This window comes from Leptonychotes weddellii, chromosome 15 (assembly GCF_054177405.1).
Source record: "Leptonychotes weddellii isolate Sample4059 chromosome 15, ASM5417740v2, whole genome shotgun sequence".
Lineage (NCBI taxonomy): Eukaryota > Metazoa > Chordata > Mammalia > Carnivora > Phocidae > Leptonychotes > Leptonychotes weddellii.
Genome location: NC_138383.1, coordinates 38,191,665 through 38,210,481, shown reverse-complemented (window position 1 = coordinate 38,210,481; position 18,817 = coordinate 38,191,665). Strand labels below are relative to the sequence as shown.

Below are 18,817 nucleotides of genomic sequence, written 5' to 3'. Positions count from 1 at the left end.
CTGGTCAAGGCTGAGCCTCTGGTCTGGCTGCATCCTGGAACCACAGGGAGGGCAGTAGCAACTAAAGCCTTAGGGGCAACTGAAATTCTTTATTTGCCCCTCTACAAACAGAGGAGCCCGGGGGGGGGGGGGAGGTCATGGGTCCCTATACCCAACCAAACAGGGATTCCTAAAAATACCTGCGGACTCATGAAGGAAGTAAGCTGACAGTGAAATCTGGGGCAGGGAAGAGAAAGGAAGAGAATGGTGTTGTGAAGTGCCCCTTCCCTTGTCCCCACTTACAGCTTCAGGTTCTCAGCTCAGGGCAGGCAATCCTCTGTTTTATCACATCCAGAACACTTACCACACACAGTCTGCAACAACCTTGGAAGAGGGGTCTGCTAGGATGCAAGTTGCAGCAGACTGACCCCTTGGCAGGGGACTCTGGGCTCTGGGGCCCTGGGGGTACGAGGAGAGGGGCTGGAGGGTCTGCACGGAACCTCCCCATCATTAGCATGCTGCGCATGGGTGATTTCAAACGCAGAAGCTGGATCTGCAGCCCAACTGGCCCTGGGCTTCGGCAAAGGACCTTGGTGTGCAGTGGCCTGATTTAGGGCTGAGGGGCCTTTATTCTCCTTTGGAAACTGTGGAGATGAATTTTAAAAGGCCGAAGAGTGAGGCCAGCACACCTAGGCTCTGCCAAGTCCCCTCCTCCTCCAGTCCCCATCTTCTTGCCCCTGCCCTTGCTCTGCTCTAGAAACTGGGCACTAGCTGTACCTCATCTCTACCCCCAAAGTCTATTTTCTCTCTGTCCTTTAAAACTCTTTGTTGTTGTTGTTGTTGTTAACCATCAGTGTTCCTTGTCAACGATCCCAGGGAGAAGGTAATGCTGAGATATGGGCTCCAAGCGGCCATGGGGAGATCTCCCTGGGATCATTCCTTCGGAAGAGGTAGTCCAGTTGGTAGGCACTTACAGGCCACCTGGAGGCTGAGAGCTACCTGAACACCATGGGGGAGCCAAGACAGTTTTTACAGTTGTCATTTTAGCTAAAGAGGCGAGCAGATCAAGCAACTTCCATGAACTACCAAGGGACCTTCACTGGCACTGCTGTGAAATGCGAGGAGTGTGGGAGAAAGCAGGGGTTTAGAACCCAGCCAACCTTGTGCTCAAAGCCTGGCTTGTCCTCTAGCTCTAGAACCTTGTCTGAGCCTGCTTCCTCTCTACAAAATAGAGATAATAACTCCTGCCTCATAAAGTAGGGCCTGATGAGGATTGGTATGTCATTAAAGATGAGGATTGGTAACAACACAGGGTTAATGCCTAAGACCGTGTTGACACATTGTAGGTACTCCACAGCATTGGCTATAATCATGATTGCTATTGGAAGGCTACACAGAGAGTCAGGGCAATCTGAAATCTGATCCAGTTCAAACTGGAGAACTTTGGCAATAACCTAACCTCTCAGGGGCCTCTATTCTCTTGTTTTAGGATAATGTATGGGAAGTATGTAGCACAGCACATCATCTGGCACATAGTAGGACTGGTTATATGTCATGTCCATTCTTCCCAGACCAAATGGAAAACCTAATTTCTACAAACTCAGCAGGACTGACGAGCTTTCTTTTCTTTTCTTTTCTTTTTTAAAGATTCTATTTATTTGAAAGAGAGAGAGAGAGAGCATGAGCAAGGGGTAGAGAGGCAGAGAGAGAAGGAGAAGCAGGCTTCCTGCTGAGCAGGGAGCCTGACACAGGGCTCAATCCCAGGACCCTGGGATCATGACCCGAGCCAAAGGCAGATGCTTAACCAACTGAGCCACTGGGTGCCCCAAGCTTTCTTTTCATTGGGCCCGGTGAGAGACCCAAGGGTGAGGTTTCTTTTTTTTTTTTTTTTTAAGATTTTATTTATTTGACAGAGAGAGCACAAGCAGAGGGAGAGAGAGGGAGAAGCAGGTTCCCTGCTGAGCAAGGAGCCCGATGTGGGACTCGATCCCAGGACCCTGGGATCATGACCTGGGCCGAAGGCAGCCGCTTAACCGACTGAGCCACCCAGGCGTCCCCCCAAGGGTGAGATTTCTATGTACCTTTGTGGAACCCAGACACATTTCCCAAAGAAGTCCCCATTGTACAACTCCAAGGTGTGCCATCATATGGAACACACTGCCACTCTGACCCCAAAACTCTCAGAAAGGGTTTTTTCTCCTAAAATTTCACCTTCAAGGGAGAAACTCAATCACAAAGATGGCCCCTAGGCTCTTTAGGCCCAGTGTAACTTGCAGCTGAACAGGGTGACCACAAGTGAGGAAATCAATTGTTGCTGTGGAAATAGATGTCTCCCAGGTAAGGAAATAACTGGGCTTAATTACACAACATCTTTGGTCTCCATAATCTTGATCCATTAAACCCTTGCTGCTGGCCAGGAGGTAATGCCCAGGAGGAAGGGGTTAGCCCGTCGCACTAATAGGATCAACCCTTCAATCCCATAAAGGTAATTATGGCCACATCCTTTCCCAACAGCCCTGAGTAAACCCACAGATCCCTTGTCAATATGGGGCTTTTCTAGGCAGTACCAGCTCTGCCAACACACCAGAGAGGCCAACAGCCAGGTCTCCCGGAGTGACAAGGACTCTGAGCTCCATCAGCACTGGTCCACCCAAGGCCTTCTAGCCACCCAACCCTTCCTGGAGACCTTCCTCATCTGAAGCAAGATGCCTGACCACATCTTCCATGTCTACCTGTGGTCTAGAGGGTTATGTAGGCATCAGAAGTGAGGGTGGAGAGAAATGGCACCTGATCAATTAGGTCACTGCAGAGCCCACCCCATCTGCCCCATCTCCTGAAGACCACACTGACTGTAGTTTCTATATTGCTAGTAAACCCATATTCATTTTTCATTCTGGTGGGTGGCGGGGAAGGAAGGGCAGAAGAGAAGACAGGAAAAAAGCGTAGGTGCAGAAAACTGAGTGAGAGGCCCAAATAAGGTCTGAATCTGGGGACAGAGAACATTATTCTTCATCCAGTCAGTCATGGTACCAGTTGGCCCCATCTTGAAGGGCTCTTTGCCAAATGCCTTGGGCAGGAGGTTGGATTGGGCATCTATCTCCAATCCCCATATGGGGGCGTTTCCATAGTCTGCCTATTGCTCTGATTTCTTTCTTCCCATTTACAGGGTCTGGACAGGTTCTCCCCAAGCTTCAGGAACAAGCAGAACACTCCCACTACCAGTCAGGAGTATCCATGGCTCCAACTGACCCTATCTTGCCCAAAGAAATGCAAACTAAGGCACAGCAAGCCCACAAATCAAAATCAGTCTCTCCTATCCTGCTCTGGAGACAGGTAAGCTGCAGGCCTCTTCCTACTGGTACTCAGTGGAAAGTGCTAAGACCCCGTAGGTAGAAAGTGATGGGTACTGGAGCCCCATGGATTGCCTCCACCTGCCACAGCCAGGGGCCTGGCAGAGGCAAACAAGGATGGACGTGGAGTTGACCGTGAAGCTGCCTAGTTCCCAGCTTGCCCCCAAAGGGCTCAAGCTGAGCCAAACAGCTGCAGCACCAACCCTGGCAGGGAAGTCTTCCAATTGCACAATCACAAGCCCTAGCAACACATGGGACTCCCTTGGGGGGTCTCCGACTCCAGTACAAACTACTACAATTACCAAATTCACACCGCTGGAAACTTGTGAATGGGCCAATGAATGGGCTTCTGGGATTTCTGGTGGAGTAAGGAGTTAAAGGAGCCAAGAACCCAGGAGTTTTCTTTTCCCTCTCATACTCATGCTACCAAAAATCACTGGCTTATTACGCATGAGGAGCTGGCCTAGGCACCACCTAAGAACCGGGTCCAGCACTCTGCACCTGCCATCCCCCTCACCCCCTTCGCAGCCCCTTCCCACTCATCAGCAAGCGTCTCATGGACCCCTGTTCGTGATGAGGACCATGACGAGCTGGACAGCTGAGCAACAATCCCACAGCACTCCTCACCTTCAAAGCACCTTATAAACATTAATGAATCCACGTGGCATCTACAAGAGACATCATGGCCTCGCATTACAGAGGAGTATGCATGGGGTCCCCAGGAGCCAGACCACACCTCAGACAACAGCCCAAGTCTTCCAAGCCACCTGCAAGAGTGAGGCAGAATGGGTTTTCTCGCTATTCCCCTGTCTCCTACCCACTTAGCTAATTCTTCACAAATGTTCCTGTCATTTCTTCTGTTTTCCAAAGGACAACAGCAACAATCACAATAACAAAAAATATTCTCCCAGGAGATGATTTCATTCTGCCAGCCCCACCTCCGAGACTCCAGCAGCCATGACAATAATGGACTAGTGTCAACAAGAAGGAATAAATGCAGGGGCTTTTCAGAGGATAAGAAAGCATCCATCTGCAGGTGTTCACTAGCACATCTGGGGTGGTCTGATGCGGCCTGGGTAAGACAGCTGCTCTGATCAGACCCACAGTCTGTCAGGCCAGTAGCCTGCTCCTTGGTGCGGCTAATACAGGAGTAAGATGGGAAACTGAAGCTGGTTCATGATGATCTGGAGATGGGTTTGTATGCCCACAGCCCCAAATGCTTTCTGGGCTCTTGGATAAGGTACTGAGTCTGCAAGTCTACAAAGGAAATATCACAAGTGACTGAAATATCTCTTGGAAATATTGCCTGGGGTAAAAGAAGAAAGACTTTCCATTTGAAGAGGTGCCAACTCATTGCCTGCTTGGGGCACATCCATGTCTCAGTTCAGCTCTGTTTGGAGGGTGGTATCTACTCAGAGGGGTAGGCTCAGGGCACCCCCCATTTTGTTATTCCACGGAACTTAATTTCTTTCTTTTTTTTTTTTTTTAAAGATTTTATTTATTTATTTGACAGAGAGAGACACAGCGAGAGTGGGAACACAAGTAGGGGGAGTGGGAGAGGGAGAAGCAGGCTTCCTGCGGAGCAGGGAGCCCGATGCGGGGCTCGATCGCAGGACCCTGGGACCATGACCTGAGCCGAAGGCAGACACATAACGACTGAGCCACCCCGGCGCCCCTCCACAGAACTTAATTTAATCCAACCTAATCCCATGGTATAGAAGAAAACCAAGAGAGAGCGATAAGTGCTCAGTGGAGAAGGTGATGAGAGACAGACACGGAGAAGATAAAAGGAAGAACGCAGCCCTACAGAAAGAATCACGCCAGCTCTGGGGAGAGAGTCGAGGCAAGGCCCTGAGGGGCAAAGCTGACATTATTACATTAACGTAGGAAAATGAGGTCTGGAAGCCTCATGTGGCAGCCACTCTGGCTCGTTGGGAGCGAAGACCCTGCTCCAATCAGCCCCATATCACATTGGTAGCTGGGAGTCAACCCATCTCCTCAAGTTGGACAAATCCTATCACAGCAGCCCTTCAGGACTACTACCATAGGGGAGAAAGGGGCTCTGCTGTCTACCTCTTATCAAACGACCATCAACCTGCAACGAAAATGCACACACTCCTCCTGGCATCGATGCTGAAGCCAGGAAGAATGAGCTGACAGCTCCAAAGGCAAGAAGTTAAGTCAGAGGAGGGGCCGCTTGGCAGTCTGGCACCTTAGGAGTAGAGAATCACCAACCTCAGTGAGTTCAGAGCCTCAACCACCCCCACCGTGGCTCCAGGACCAGCCCCCAGTTCCTGCAAGAGGCACATGGACAGCTTGGGCTCAGAATCATTGAGGCCACTTATCCTGCTGGACCATTTCAGGAAGAATCCTGTGAAAACAGAGGACCAAAAAGACAGATGCCCCCCCCCCCCACCCTTCCATGACATCCCAAGGCCTTGGGTAAGCTCAGACACATCTAGGTGGCGCTCAGAGTCTTCCTCACCAACGTAGGGTATGCTCTGAATTCTAGCTTTGTCACTTACCGGTTATGTGACTTTGGATAATGATTTGAGCTTACCACACCTCTCTTGCTGCAAAACGGAGATCAGACTACGTGTCTTGCACAGTTGTGTGGTCTGGATAGGATGGCCAGAGAGAAACTAGTATAGTGCCCGGCATATGCACGCTCCTCAGGATATGCTATTAATCACTGTTACCTGGAGCAGCACTTAGGAAGGGCCTCTGTCATGGGGTCAGTCACATCTCCAAGACAGACACGGGCTACCATGTGCCCTGGGGACATCCCCTTTACAATTCCTGTTGGATTTAGCTTTTGTGGGGGACTTGCCACCCCAGGATTGTGAGCCTTGTAAGCAAACAGCTTTCTGAGAGGCAGAGGAACTTCCTCTGGGAACCACAAAACCGTGCTGCCAGGCAAATGACAGCCCGGGTATTTGTTTTAATTTAGGCTCTTGTCAAGAGGAAACTTCATGGCTAACAGCCCAAACATGACTGCACAGCACCTCCCCAGGAAGCCTCATTCTATGGCTCTCGAATAAGCCATTTTGAGGAGGGAGGCAGGGACTCCTCACACTGCTGCCAAGTCAGCGCCTCCCCCCACCCCCAGCCAGGCTGCCCCAGGAGCCCAGGAGCCCAGGGGCCAGGGCAGCAAGCAGCACGGCAAACAGCTCAGATGCCAAACTACTTCAGTCAGGTCTGGTTAACAGGCACCCCCAGAGAAGGCCTCAGTCTAATTCCCTCTCCTCTGGTCAGAAATGTTCAAGGAGACCTCAGACAACTTCCCTGCTCCAAGAGGCGGGGGGAGGGAGAGGTAGGAAACTTGGAAATAATTAGGTTGAGGAGTCTTCGTCAGGGCAATAGAGAGAAAGCCAGAGACAGATTTCCATAGGATTCTATGCTTTGAGAAATACGGAAATCACCACTGGGTTTTGCAAAGGGCCAGAAATATTCAGGAACGTAAGTAGCATGTGAATATGAGGCATTGTTTTTACTGTGATTTGCAGGAGCGCAGCTAAGAGGTCACTAATCCTTCCTTTGGGTCAGGAGCTGATCTGCAGCAGGCCTCTGAACAGATGTGTGCCCCCATTCACACAGACACGTGTACACACACGCCACACAGCCACGGGCCCTGACCTTCACCCAAAGATGCTGGCCTCTGCGGGGGGGGGAAGGAGCAGATGGAGTGGCTGGGCTCAGTGGAAGACTGACACCCAGGGGATCCGGCTTTGCCTCTTTGATGTTGAAAAACCAAAGCAGAATGAACCATCACAAGGAGTGCTCCTGCGAGGGGCGGGGAGGAAGGAAATAAGGATGGAGGGGGATGAGGAAGGAGAAGGTAGGGGGAATGATAGGGACCCAAGGGGATACAGAGGTCAGAGGCCAGATGCTGAGTACCGAGGAGCCTCCAGGGCAAGGCCTTGGGGTTCAAGGCACCATCCTTGTCCATTCCTCTCTTCCCACATATAACCGTCACCAAGAAATTTGAGCCAGGTTAACCCTTAAAAACGTCCTTGTCCCATGGCATCCAGTGTCCAGAAACCGAACTTGGCACCATCTGCCTCCTGGAACACCTGCCCACTGCCTCAGGACTCTGGGCTAGGGGACACAGCAAGAGAGTGGGAGGGTCCCACCAAAGTGCTCAGAGAGGGCAAAATCCACTTACTAGCTTCTTCAGGGGCCAGCAGGACCCTCTTTCTACCTCACTGAAAGCTTCCGGGAAGGTGCTTCAAGGGAGAGGTGGAGAGAAGTGCAGGGCTTTAGTCACCTCAGCAAGGCAAGGGTGTAAGGTGGGGGCGCTCACCGCTCCGCACGAACCCCCAGAATGTACGAGTGATCAGTTACACATCCCCAGCGGCAGTGCAAGAGCAATCACATGATCGAGGCAGATTTGGGAGCGAGGGGGTGGAGAAGCCGAGGTGTTTTTTTTTTTTTTTTCTTTTTTGGGGGCTGGTGAAGGTGGAGGTGGTGATGAGGCTGGCAGGAAAGACTGCTGAGCCGGAGGTTTCCAGTTCCTTCAATCCAGATGCTCCCCACGGAGATCTGCACCTACAGTCCCTTCCACCCGACCCACCTCCACCCCATAACACACAACTGCCCCAGGATGTCCCTGAGGTGACAAACTCAGGCGCCAAGGACTTTGCCAAAATGGCCTTTCTGCTTCAGCTCGGACAGAAGGAGCAGTCAGCGGGAAGCGGAGGGAGCACCCTACAAGGGCTCTCCTTCCTGAGGGCTGGGGAGTGCTCAGTTACACAACAGGTGGGAAAGGGGTGACACAGCTCTCCTGGTCCTGTCGGGCCACTGGCCCCCCACCCGCTCTTAGTCCGCTCTGGGGACCCCATCTGCGGCCGATCTCTCCCCCCACCTCCCGGGCCCCTGGCGCCTGGCCGGCGGTGCCCACAACCCCCAGCCCCGCGCGGGGCTCCCCAGACAAGCCGGGCAGATCGGGGCCCCGGGGGCCGTCGGGGCTCCGAGGCCCGTTCCCGCCCGGCCTCCCCGGCCCGAGAGCACACGTACTGCTGTAGAGGGTGTCGATCCAGGAGAGACGCGGCAGGCCCCGGTGGCTGAGCGGCTCCATGCCCGCGGCTCGGCGCGGCGGCGGTGGCTCCGTCAGATCGGAAACCCGACCCTCATCGCACAACAAAGGAGGGAGGGCGCGGGCGGCGGGCGGGCGGGCCGGCGGGGAGCCGGGAGGGGCGGCCAGCCCCGGAGGCCGAAGTTGCCGGGCGCGGAGTGGAGGCGGGGGGAGGCAGGGAAACAGGTAGCAGAGAGGAGCGAGCCGGAGATGCCGGGAGAGGAGGGGAGGGCGGGCGAGGGCAGGCAAGCGCCCCCGGCCACTGCGGCCCCGGCGAGCCCCGCTGCGGACCCCCGAGTGGCGGCCCCGCAGCTCGCCCGCAGACTAGCAACTTCCCCCGGGGCTGCGCGGCGGCCAGGGGCGGGGGGCGGGGGGGCGGGGGCCGCGACCAATCGGCGCGAGGCTCCCGCGCCCCCTCCCCCGCCGCAGCAAGCCTCCAGACCCGGTCGGGGGGTGTGGGGGGCAGCCCCAGTCCCCTCGGACGCCTGGGCGAGAGGGGCTCCAGCCCGTGACGGAGGAGTGGTCCCGCGGGGGGTCTCCGGGCTGCGGCGCAGGCCCAGGCTCCTCTTCCTCCCCTCGCTGGGCTCAGCCGAATTCTGGCAACCCGCAGACTAAGTGCCGCGGGGAGACCTATGGGCCCCGCAGGGGTGACATCACCTGCCACCCCAGGATCTCAAAGCGCAGTTTCTGGGGCCGGTGCGGCCGTCAGGCCCCTCCCCTAGGCAAGCCTGGGGGGCGGTGCTGACGGGGTTAAGGTCCTGGTGCCGGAGGCAAGCCTTGGCCGCCGGGGCACTCTTTCTTTCCAAACCTTAAAACCTCATCTGTTTAAACACCCTTGCCCTAAAAGCGGGGCAGTTCTGCCCAGAGGGCGGCGGCTGGAGAAAGGCAGGGGGCTGGGGGTCGAGGAGGGGCAATGGAGGACAAACTGGCGACAGGAGAGACTCCAGGATCTTCACTGGGTTCCCCAGGAGACTTCTTTGGGGATCCACAGTTGCAGCCCAGGAGGCATACCTTGCATGCGTAATCACATGTAAGTTGAGGGAAGTCTGGGGTCAAGATGCCTCTGCGAACAGAACCTTTAGAAATAAAACTCCTGGTAAGACCTCCCAACAGCAGTGAAGAGGTTGTTGGGAGGGGGGCTTTATGCCTGTCTCCTGGGACGCAAGGCAACTTTGCTGCAGATTTGGTCCTGTAGGCCTCCTCTGGCCAAAGGGCTGTGAAGGGCCTCCCGCCAGGGTGGACAAGGGCAGGGGGCGCTGAAGTTCCTCTCCTGAACCCAAGAGAAGGGAAGCAGAAGCCTTCCTGGAACTCAGAAGCCTCTCCTGAGCTCTACTGGGACCCACCCACATGGGGGCAGGGCTCCTCATCCTTCCAAACAACCACAGATCCAGTTCTTCTTGAGGAGAGGAGCAGACCCTCACCCATAATGCTGAAAGGAAGCCTGCACGCAGCCCCTGCAGCTGCTTGGATAGAGGCCTCCAACTCACAGTAGGTCGGGTGAACCCCTGGGAGGTGCAGGGGAAGGGTGTGGAAAGCCCCCACAGGTGGCTACCGTGGGTGTTTTTCAACTGTGAGGTAACACTGGCCCCTCCCCGCATCCACTCCCCTCTCCCACATCCCAACTCTCTGGGCTCAGACTCTGGCTCTGTCTCTTTGGCCCCTCCCTGCTCAGCTGTCACCCTCCCACCATCCCTGACTTGCACACAAGCCTGGGAGGACCAAGCAGGCACCTGGAGCTTGGCAGAGAGGGGGGTGTGCATCTCCAATGAGATGCTCCAGAAATAGAGCCAGAATGGGAGAGGAAGCAAATGGGCTCTCAGAGGAACCAGAGGGAGGATGGTGAGGGTGGAGGAGCAGAGAGGGGCCCAGAGCCTCTCTTCTTCCCACGTGGAACTCTCAGGAGGCACAGAACCCAGAAGAAAGGTGGAAACAGGAGCGCAGCCAGGAAGGCAGCAGCACTGCCCCCTCCCCAATAACCACCACCTCCACCAGGGCAGCCTGGACCCTCTCTGTATGCTGCAGGGATTTTCCTGATGGCCACATCCCGGCACTGACTGTGAGGAGGCCAGAGATGTATGTTTCTGCGTGAGACACATACATTTGCATACATTTTACATTTTTATCTACAAAGGCTTGAACATGCTATTTTCAGCATTTTCAAGCTAAAATGTTACAGTTGCTCTCCTTAGCATTGCCACAGTTTGCTTTTTTTTTTTCTTCATTCTGTCCAATCCCATCCTGGACCTCCCACTCCAGAACACAATATAGGGTACAGGGAGAGAATAGTCTTGGAGGCAATAAGAAGGAACACTTGTAGTAATTAACGGAGAACGTCTGCAGTGCACCTGGCTTGGACCCCAGTGCTTTGCTTACAGGATCATTTCCCTGCGAACCTCACTGCCATCTCAGCTCCCTGCATTTTCTAGATGAGAAAACAGAGGCACTGAGTAGCCTTCCCAGCCCTCCTCCATCTCCACACACCCATCTCCCGAACACTCGTCCCAGGAAAGGGCAGTTATTTCAAGATGCCCTTGATGCCATTGCTGGTGGCTTCCAGTAGATAGGTAACACCACACAGCCTGACTCTAATCTGGGCTTGGAGACAAGTGTGTGGCCCTTTGAGAACCAGGGTGATTTGAGACTGGAACAGAAGCCTCCAGATTCCTGGCACCGAGGGTGGGGAGGAGTTTGGGGAGACCCAATACCACATTCGAGGAAGGAAGGAGTTAAGGAATCATTCTCATCTGCATTTTGCCAAAGGTTAAGTGCTCTGCCAGCAACCCCAATCTCTCCGAGCCGGGGAGGGGCTCTCCTGTGGACAGACCGCCCTGATTCAGCTAAGTGCAGAGCTGCCTTTGAACCCCAAGGCACTGAATCAGCACCCAACACACTTCATCCTCCAGGCCCACACTAACCGTTCTCTGTCCAGGCTTTTGGGTGAACACTCTCCACCTTGCCAGCCATCCCTCTGGCCTGTGCACATAGCCCAGCCTTGATGACCACCCTGCTCCTGCCTTACCACCACCCATTTAAGGGGGACTGAAGGGCTGGTTGCCTTGCCCGTAGCACTGGGTGGATGATGAGAGGCTGAGTGCGAAGGAGATCTATCCCATTCTGAAGGTCAGCGGCCTTGCCCTTAACTCCCAGGTGCCTTCCCAACGACTCTTGCTTCTACCAGCCACTTAGCCAGATGGAAAAAGGGTAACTGTGCTTACAACCAAAACTCAGTATCGCCACTTCTCTTCCCTCCTCACTGTTAGCAACCCAGCTCCACTGTGCACAAGAGGGAGGCCGGGGAGTCCCTGCTTCCTTGATCACCTGGAGGTCACGGAGGTCACGGCTGGTGAAAAGGATGTCTGTTCACCTCTCCCCATGCTGGGGCTGGCAGGGGGCACTAGTGTGCAGAAGCTGGAGGTATAGGTGGGGGTGGAGGGCCTCCGCATTCAAATTAAAAAACAAAAAACAAAGACCAGACTATGATAGCCAAAAAACCAAGACTTTGTACCCTTCCTGCCAGATCTGTTCTTTAAAAGCTGGAACTGCATTTTTTTTTTCCACTGGGGTATCCATAGCACCCAGCCCAGTGGATGACTGAGGCTCAGGCAGACTAAAGCGGCCATAACCACATTGTGCCCCCAGACTGGCCGGACTCTCTGCCCAAAGCCCGACAGACTGGCATTCAACAATACAGGTTGAATATTTAAAATGAATGACAGCTGACATTTGCCGAGTGCTTATTAGGTGTGGGACACTGCTCTATGGGCTTCAGGTAGATTATCTCCCTTAATCCTCATAATAAGCTAACGAGATAGGCACTGCTCTTCTCTCCGTTTCCCAGAAGCAGTCAGGCTAAGCATCAGCCAGCTAGCCGCTGGTGACACTTGGAAATGAACTGAGGTGTGTATAATCACTGTATTGGGCTGCAATGAGTGAAAAAATGAATGAACAGAATGAAGTTAAACTCAGGGAGAAAGACGCTGGAGCCACAGCAGGAATGCAAGGCAGTGTAATTCCCCATGATGAAGCAAAAGGAGAACTGGTTCTCAAAGCCACATTTACCACCACAGGGCAGACGACTCTGGACACAAGCTGGATGCAATCAATCCAGTGACCATTTCCTGAACTCCAGTCCCCACTGAACCCCACTGCTTCTATGCCTTGGGCCAATCTCTAGGCTTTCCCAGCTCAGTTTTCAAATTTGTAGGTGGGTACCCTCGTAGATCAGGTGGACGAATTCCAGGCTTCCTATCTGCCTTCGTAGACCATAAACTCTGCTTCCTAGCAAACCTTGTGGGGCCTGTTTCTGGCTCCTTGCTTCATTTCCTTTACCTTGGTACGGTGAAGTAGCACTTACTAAATTCTGATGCTCACCCTCCCCCCTTGGGCCTGGAAAGCAGGAAATTCCCTAGGCCTCTGCTGGGTCACCTCTCAGGGAGCAGGCTTGGCTCGACAGTTCTATCCTTTGTCCTCTCCCTACCTGTCTCTTCCCAGCCTCCTTACTTTTCCAGAGACAGCCAGATCTTCAGACAGCACAGATGAACTCAAAGCCTTCCCAAATTACTGATTTCTCTACCAAAGTTTTGTGTCAGCTTGAGTCATAAATATCTGCAGCCCTGGCAAGATGTAAACCAGAGAACTGCATTCACGTCCTTGTTCCCCCTCTCAGCACCGTGGCCGTGGCCGGGACAGGCACAGTGCCATCCAAGTCTCTGCAGCTGCGAAGCTCCCCCCACATCCCCACACAGTTTCCAGAGGCTCTAGTGAAGCCCAGTTCCCCCGGCCACTAGCCGTAGTGAGTCCAGCTTCCTGGGCAGAGTAGTTGCCTTGGATTATACTAGGGAAGGTGCAATTTCAGGAGGGTCTCGTGCCAAGCCCCTACAGTGGCTCTCGCCCAACTTGGCTCAGATTGTACCCCCCAGGGGTCAATGTGAGAGGTTTCCTAGAGAGTGGATCAGAGGGCTCAACAGTAGGGGGTAGAGCCCCCTTCCTAATTTACTCACCACAGCATCCCTGTCAGCATCTGGAAAGAGGCCAGCAGAAGAGACGGAAGGATTCTCTAAGTCCCAAAAGCCCAGAGACCAAGTTCAGCAGTTCCAAGCTTCTCAGGTCCGAGTGCAGCAGAGGCCTGCCCCCCTGGGGTCAGAGCTCACAGGCTGGCCCCCTGCCCTCCTGCGGCCGCCATTCCCCTGAAGCTGGCTGTGCGGCTTGTTCTTTCAGCCAGACTTCTGCAGAGGCACCCCAGCCTTGTGCTGCTCTGCCAGGAGCTGTGACGCCACCAGCCAGAGCTGGCCCTGTCCCTGTCGGGCCCAGGAATGGCCGCAGGGGCTGAGGATAGGCTGTCAAGGAGACTGGCTCCGAGAGCTGGCAGCTCAACATTCAGGAAGGCAAGGACAAAGGAGCATCAGAGCCTAGGCAGTGGTGCTTGTCATCAGTGGAGTCTTGTTTTGGGGTGAACCATGCAAGTTTGCGGTGTGTGGCCGTGTCTCTTTAAGGACCAGGCCTCTTTAAAGCAAGTTCCCTCTGCAGTCACTCCTGCCACCAGCAGTCCTGCGGCGGACTGCGTGTGGGGTTGGGGGGGGGGGGGGGGGAGCGTCTCCTGAGTGCCATCTGGTGGCCCAACAGAGCAGCTACTCAGCCACCAGAAGGGGTCCTGCCAACTTTGGCCACAGTCCAGCCAAGAGGCCTGGAAATGCCTGTACTAAAATCTCAGCTTCGTCCACCAGATTCTGCACAGAGCTGCAGGTGACCATTGTGAGTAACCAGGCTAGGGAAGGCAGGAGGAACTCCATGTTGGGTCAGGAGACATCAGGAGCCCCATGAGTAGCCTGGGAAGAATAACCATCCCACTGGACAAAAGCTTCTCTAGGATATTCTCAAACAGGGGGATTTTTCCAGTGTCCCAGCTTGCCAGCTTCAGGACCTAAAGCACAGGTGTGCATATCCTGTGCCTGTAAACATGGGAACAGTGGTTCTCAATCAGGTAAGGGGTAGTTGGTACCGCCCCACAGGAAGTGTTTGCAAATGTGTAGGAGCATGTTATTTATGTATTTATTTTTGCAGGAGCATTTTAAAGCCAGAGATGTTAAAGCATCCTGCAAAATGCAGAACTGTCCCCAAGTGTCAACAGTGCTGAGAACACTAGTTGGTTAGGCGGAAATGAGGATGGTTCTTTGGCAAGCTCACACCCCCTGTTCTTTTCCCTGGTATTCTGCCTTTGATGTCCTCTCTAAATTTCATCTTTATAATCTTAGAGGTGGAGAGAGGAAGCGGTCTGGCCTAGGCCACTTCACAAGGGATGCCCCTACCCAGAAGCTGGGTACACACCTGTACGCACCTTGTGTTGGTGGTCACGACCCTTGGAAGGGGGAGGCAGCAGCCGGGTGGGTGGCCTAGCGCAGACACTTAGAAACGGCAGACAATGTCTGAGAAGAATCACAGAAGACGAGTCACCCCCTGCCCCCAAGGGACCACCCCACCAATCTTCCCGCATGGATGATTCAACCTAAGCGCTGGCTTTCTCTCCCCAAACTGTCCCAGGACACCAATCTTTTACATAAGGCACTTTCAGGTTCTAGTCATGAAACCTTGTGGCTCCTAATTTCCCCCTCCCCAAGCTCACTGCACTCTGCCCTGGGCTGGTCAGCTTAGTCTCATGAACACAGCCCGGGGCCAGCAGCTGACATAGGAAACCAACACATATGACATGTATTCTAATGAAGGGCGAGTGGAAAAGAACGGAACTCTGGCTGTGGCGGCCGAAGAAAGCCGCGCAGTGGTCACATCCGACCTGAGTCTGTTGGTTTGAGCAGTCCCAGGCCCACGAGGCTGACGTCATCACGCGATGATCCAGTTAGAGGAAGCACTTTCCCAGCATCCCACGGCAACTAGAACACTACCCACTGCTGTCGGAATGAAGACCCACATCCTTTTGGTGGCAGACAAGGCCCTGTGGCCTGGCTCCTTACTTCCTTTCAGCCTCATCTGGCACTGTCTCCTTGCTCTCTTTTGCATTTTCAGAACTTTTACACAGGATGATAGTTCCAGCTAAAATGTCCAGACATCTCTTGGTCTTCCCTCCGATCTTAACTTGAGTATCACCTCTGCTAGGAAGCTTTCCTTAACCACCAGACCAGGGAGGCCTGCATTCAGATTACTCGGTGCTTTTGTAAATGCCTCAATGCCTGTCTCTCCTGCTAGACTGAGCTCCCCACAAGGATTCAAACCACACCTCTCTTGTTCACCACTGTAACCCCAGCACCTTGAAATAGTGGTTTCAGTGAATGAATGAGTACATGAATGAATGGATGACTGAATATGTTCCTGGTCACAAAGACCCTGGAATGAGGGAGTATAGACACTTCAGCCAGCCCAGGTCCTCCAGCTGGGAAAAAAAAAAACCTGTCTGGGCTGGTTGGGATGTCGTGACGGGAGGGGTCACGCTCTCTGGACAGACTCAGAAAAAACAACAGTATCCTAGAAGCAGATTTGGGGCAAGAGGATTGCTGCTCTAATTAATTCCTAACTGTTCACACGAAATCCCAACTAAAAAACTCCCCAATGCACAGGGCTCCCTCGCCAAGCAGCCAGCATTTAATGCTGTACTCTTTTTTACCCAATCAGACTCCAACATGGAAATGGAATAGAAACCAGGAAATGGTTCAGCCCACTAAGGGAACTTTGGTCTCAATTCTCAGAGTCCTTCCCCTGGGCCCGCCCCAAATCTGCAATTACATTTGTTTTTAGAGGAGGGAGGCAAATTGTAGTGCTCCTCTGGGAAAAAGCAGTCCCTGGGTGCACATCTGTCCGGTCTCTCCTCCCGTGGTCTGGCAGGGGACAGAATTTGGGAGTCTGAGAAATGAGATGCTGCTGGCCTGCAGCGATGCTGAACTCCCCAGTCCCAGGGGCTGTCAGCTGAAGCTGCCGCTCACTGGGTTCCAGTGATGACTTTGCTGCACCTCCAACCAGAAAGATGGGAAATCTTGCTTTCAGCTCAGGGATGGGAGGAGTACCTGGAAATTGATTCTGGGCACCCTGTCTTCCCCAGAACCTAGCTTGAGAGGGTCTTGGTAGACCCCTGGGCAGGCCAGGTACCTACAAAAAGGGAAGAAGATTCCTTTTCATTTTCCCTTCCCTGAAAGAAAAAGACAAAACACCCAATTTTTGGTCAAGGTCTGATCTGCTGGGCCGTGGGTCTATGATGGTCCAGAAAAATCACCCTAGGCCGCTAGGGTCAGTAAACCAGATGGTTAGTCCTCTAAAGCTACCCACCAGCTTCTCCTCTGCTGCCTAGGAAGGATGTTCTGGCATAGTTAATACTCCCAGGTTTCTTCTCTCCCCTGAAATGACCTGGTGGGAAGAGGTAGTAGTTGTCAATGATGGGCAGAGGAATCACAACAAAGGTGATAGCAACAAACACTTATATTATGATTCCTGGGCTAGGGCTGATCTAAGGACTCTGTATGTATTAAATCACTGAATTATCAAAGTAACCCCTGACAGCCCCAGAATTTATATCTTTGCCCCTCAATACTCCACTGCCTCCCCAACACAAGGGAAAGAGCACTAAACCAAGCACACCATGAGTCCAGGCCCTGGCTCTGCCACTAACTTGCTGTGTGACCTTGAGGACCTCCCTTTCACTCTCTGGACCTTGGTTTCCTTACCTTGACATGCAGGGATGAAAGCTGTCCTGCCTATGATTCCTTGAGAATCTATCGATGACCAGGAAATGGTTTATAAGAGAGGGGAAAAACTTTCTTCTTTCCCACCCCTCAGCTCCCCAATTTTTCAGGACGTCCCATAGGTTTTAAGGGCTAGAAAAGTTATTCATTAGCCTATCGAATATTCCCTGAGCTCTATATAAGACTGGGTTCCTTTGCTTAGGATACTTGTGATAGTGGATTTGAGACATGTCTAGAAGTCCCCAAGAGGCAAGGCAGTGTCTGGTGGGTCCAGAGAGTGATGTGGACAGTATGTTATGGAGGAGATGGAGGGGTCACCACTTTGAAAGGGGCTGACTAAGTGCTTCTTGGAGGAAGTGTCATTTGAACCAGGGCCTGGAAGGCACCTTATATTTCATTGGCAACAATGGTGGGGTGGGGAGACAGGGCATTCTGGGGGGAAGGAAAAGTATAAGCAATTATGCAAAAATATAATTAGGCAGAAATGGGGGTGAAGAGGGGAACTAGAATGAATACCTAGAAGAGAAGGTTCTTTGGGGAACTGGGGGAGAATATAGGCAGTTGCTAATACCATGTGTGGCCTCAGCATGAATTCAGGGACACAACAGAATTTGCAGCTTTCTTAGGCGTGTCTTTATAAACAAGGGACACCTCTTGCCTGCAACACCAACAACAAAAGTTTAGGACTCACCTCCTGTCCCTGTGAGTTTGTGGGCAGAGGCACCCAGTTACTGAAAGCCCTCAGTCAATGTGTCTCTGGCTTCACCAATATTTATGTTCGAGGCGCTGTGTTAGGCACATTACTTTCACCCTTTTATCTTTCCAGGCTTATTAAGGTATAACTGACAAATAACACTGGGTGAGTTTAAGGTGTACAATGATGATTTACTGTATGTATTGTGAAATGAACACAACAAGGTAGAGAAAACAGAGGTGTTAGCTCTGCCCATCCAATGTTCACGTCTCCACTGCCCTGGCCCTAAGGAAGAGGACCGGTCTGCTGGGAATGTTCTCAAAAATCCTTTGTGCTTTGAACAAAGCTAGAGGCCCTGGGGGAAGATAGCACCACATGGTGAGGTATGAGAGGCACACGTTCCTAAGGAAGGATGTTGTATTTCTGAGAAACCTTTCCACAGAACCTCAAAGGGCAAGGGCTCTGAGGAACTTCTAGGCTGGCAGGTTGTCCCTCTGCCTCCTGACCCCTCGGAAGTCTCACGCTCTAGAGACCTCCTTAGATTCTTAGCCATGACTCAGATGAAACCTGCTTCCTCACTCTGCCACCAACCCCTCTCATGGCCCAAAGTCTTCTAGATAAGTCATTGCCTAATCCCTTACTTGCCCCACTGAGTTATTTTCCAGATTCCTATTTCTATCTGATTGTGCAAGTTTCTTTCCTCCAGGAAGCCACATGCTCATCACATGAGGGTAGCCACAGGTCACCAGCAAATGGGAGAAGGGTGCTGGAAGGGCCCCTTTCCTGGACCCCAGAGCTGTGGGTGGTAGTTCCCCACTCTTTCCCAGGGGCCTGGGACCACCGGAGGGAGACCAGTGCAGGCCCAGATAAGGTCATGTCTTGGTTTTCAGTTTCACCAGAGAGCAGTCCCCGAGACGGGGTCCTGCACCCAGGCTCTATGCCAGGCAGCCTAAACAGAAGACGGTAGCCACCACTCCGTATGGGCGAGGAACGACACGGTGCCTCCCCTTAGCACCAGCTGGACCTGGCTCCGGGCCTG

General features: G+C 53.1%; 1 protein-coding gene across 2 annotated transcripts in view; it reads right to left on the bottom strand.

Annotated features, from left to right (window-relative positions):
- ABR (ABR activator of RhoGEF and GTPase) overlaps positions 1 to 18,817 on the bottom strand; it is a 173,788-nt gene that overhangs the window by 123,474 nt on the left and 31,497 nt on the right. The window contains exon 1 of one of the 2 annotated variants that reach the window (XM_081806070.1): positions 8,346 to 8,495. The exons of the other annotated variant lie outside the window; for it this stretch is intronic. Coding sequence (XP_081662196.1) covers positions 8,346 to 8,406 — 61 coding nt within the window. The 5' untranslated portion in view covers positions 8,407 to 8,495. Of the gene's footprint in view, positions 1 to 8,345; positions 8,496 to 18,817 lie in introns of those variants that run through there. 2 annotated transcript variants of the gene reach the window in all.